Source organism: Vicia villosa, linkage group LG2, assembly GCF_029867415.1.
Source record: "Vicia villosa cultivar HV-30 ecotype Madison, WI linkage group LG2, Vvil1.0, whole genome shotgun sequence".
Lineage (NCBI taxonomy): Eukaryota > Viridiplantae > Streptophyta > Magnoliopsida > Fabales > Fabaceae > Vicia > Vicia villosa.
This window is the reverse complement of record NC_081181.1, coordinates 224,944,564-224,947,179: the sequence shown is the minus strand read 5'-3', so window position 1 is coordinate 224,947,179 and position 2,616 is coordinate 224,944,564. Positions and strand designations below refer to the sequence as shown.

The window sequence follows — 2,616 nt, the reverse complement described above, 5'->3', positions numbered from 1 at the left end:
CACCAACCCTATTGCAAGGGAAAATTTCTGAAAAGATTGCATTAACAATTCCATAGATCTAGCATCACCTCTTGAGAAGAGCAACAAATCATCTGTAAAACTAACATCAATGATTTGGAGTTTCTCACATTTAGAGTGGAATTTAAAGTCAAGTATCTTGTGAAGTTGGTGAAGCTTCCTATGGAGGTACTCCATTATGATGACAAACGATAAAGAGGGGAGACGACCTCCTTGCAATAAACCCCTATTTGCTTACAATCTCTTAGAGTGACCTCCGTTAATCCTGAATTTGTAAGTAACAATGGTAATAGTCAACATAATGAAACCAATAAATATTCCAGGGAGGCCAATTTCCTTCATGATAATTTCAAGTGCCTGCCAAACAGCTATGTCATATGCCTTCTAAATGCCCATCTGAAGCAGGCATTTAGGTGTCCCCCCTTTTTGGAGTAACCTCTGATAAGCTCATATGCCAATGAGATATAGTCATGAATTTTCTAACCAGGCTCAAAGGTTGTCTGGATCATGCTGATGATATATGGCAGAACTTTCCCCAATCTGTCAGTTAAGATCTTATCAATAATTTTGTATACAATGGAGCAACAAGTAATGGGTCTGAAATCTATAATATTTTGAGCTGTAGGATGTTTAGGAATGAGAGTAATCAAAGTTGTGTTGACTGCTTTATGTATAGTGCTTTTCTCAAAAAACTCAAAGATTGCAACAACAAGATCATGTTCGATAATACTCCAAGTATCCTTGAAGAATTTTGAGCCAAAGCCATCAATGCCAGGGGCCTTGATGTTTCCTATGCATTTAAGAGACTTCAAGATTTCAGGTTCATGAATAGGTCTTTTTAGGTTCTTCTTTTGCTTCATACTCACCATGTTGCCTTGCCTAATTGCTGTAATATCTACACCAATGAGTTTGTCACTAGTTTTTCCCATAAAGTCTCCATAAAAATTCAAAGTCTCTTTTTCAATTTCATCCTGCTTTTGGATCAGATTTCCATCTGCATTATAAAGTTGAAAATGTGAGTTTTCTTGGCTTTGCTCTTGAGATGCATAAAAGAAAGCATTATTGCCATCCCAAAGTCTGAGCCAATTAATTTTGGATTCTTGCTTCAAAATTTGCTCTTTCAGCTCATTAAGTCTAATGAGTTTCTTTTTATGTGCTTTGATTGTGCCAATGAGTTAAGCATTTATTCTGTCTCTATTGAGCTGGTTTTGGAATTCGGATAGCTCCTCTCTAGTTTTAAGAATTTGCTTGTTCAAATTTCTATTCAGATTTCTCAAAACAGGCTGGAGCCTTCTGAGTTTGTTCCAGAAAACTTCCACGGGCCTTGCTATCATTGGTTTTTTCCAGTTGTCTTCAACTTTCTGGTGGAAACCCTCTAAGTTACTAGTGTCTTTCATATACTTAAACACAATTATCTAAGTTTTAAAAGGCATAGCCTCCTTGAGACATGACATGTTGTAGTATGAAACACTACAATTTAGAATGTGCAGGGAAAAGTCTAGATGTTTTTGATACCATTCCATATTGGCTAAGACTTTATCAATTATGGTGTAGATGGGATTGTCTTGTTCTTTATTTGACCAGGTATATTTATCACCATTGTTGTCCATTTCATAGATCCCAGTTCTTTCCATCACGCTTCTCATGTCACTGTACGCATTCTCAACAACAAGGTTTACTCCAAGTCTATCCTAGGGTTTCAAAACATTATTGAAATACCCCGGCAAACACCATGGCCCCTTTTAATGGTTGTGAATGTTTTATATGTTACTCTATAGGGTTTTCCTTTGTTTAAGTTTTTTATGGGCATAAATGAAAATGATCCAAGTCTTGAAACTGCCCTTAGGGGTTCCCATTTCACAGTGTATCAATTGTTCATTACACTTATTGATCTTAATAGAGACTTTATTCATATTCCAAATGATACATATTCTCTCACTCTCATGGTGGGAGTAATTATCCATGTAGGACCAGTAGATGCCTAGTTTATTTCTTATTTTATCAGCATTGCTAGCTTTCACTCTTGTTTCCACTAAAATAGCCATATCAGGTTTAAGTTGATTGAGACAAAAGCTAATCTCTCTAACTTTACCTGTTTTGTTTAACCCCCTAATATTATAGACAATAATCATTTTTGGATTGCGTGTATCTGCAAGTATACGAAGTGTATCAGAGTAGTATAAAAGATTGTCGAACTCATAGAGACCTAATGGGCAATCCATCGTTACTATTGTTACGATGTTTATCTAAGGCTATCGTTAAAAGGTTTGTAATGAGGAAAACAAAATAAAGTAATAAACTTTTAAATAATAAGGAATGATAATGCGAGAATGTGATTCTCATTGACCAAACAATACTCTTATTATTTCTAGATAGGATTGCTTACTGGGCAATATTTTTATTCTGGACTTTCTCGACAATTAGGAACGGCCCAATCCATGTCTACTCGGGGACGACCCAATGACCCTGGCCCAATCGCTCAAGGGCAGAAAGGTCACCACCTTTTCTGCCCGTTGTCGACTTCACTCCTCCTTCCACGACTGAGGACGACTCACCATGGCCTCGTCGGGAAAGCCAACTCCCGCATTATTGGTCGAA

The 2,616-nt window shown here is 36.9% G+C and overlaps 1 protein-coding gene across 1 annotated transcript; it reads right to left on the bottom strand.

The window, feature by feature from the left end:
* Positions 1 to 497: 497 nt before the first annotated feature.
* Positions 498 to 2,240, bottom strand: LOC131651471 (uncharacterized). Its single transcript, XM_058921134.1, has 2 exons — positions 1,958 to 2,240; positions 498 to 1,012 (listed from the first exon to the last, which is right to left on the bottom strand). The coding sequence occupies exons 1-2, from the start codon at positions 2,238 to 2,240 to the stop codon at positions 498 to 500; spliced, it is 798 nt and encodes a 265-aa protein (XP_058777117.1).
* Between the last annotated feature and the right edge of the window lie 376 nt (positions 2,241 to 2,616).

What these genes read in the sequence shown, in the direction of transcription:
- LOC131651471 (XM_058921134.1), bottom strand. Translation starts at nt 2,240, where the DNA reads ATGGATTGCCCATTAGGTCTCTATGAGTTCGACAATCTTTTATACTAC. An exon ending in TAATTACTCCCACCATGAGA is followed by an intron (nt 1,013 to 1,957) that starts GTGAGAGAATAT and finishes TTTATAATGCAG; the next exon opens with ATGGAAATCTGATCCAAAAG.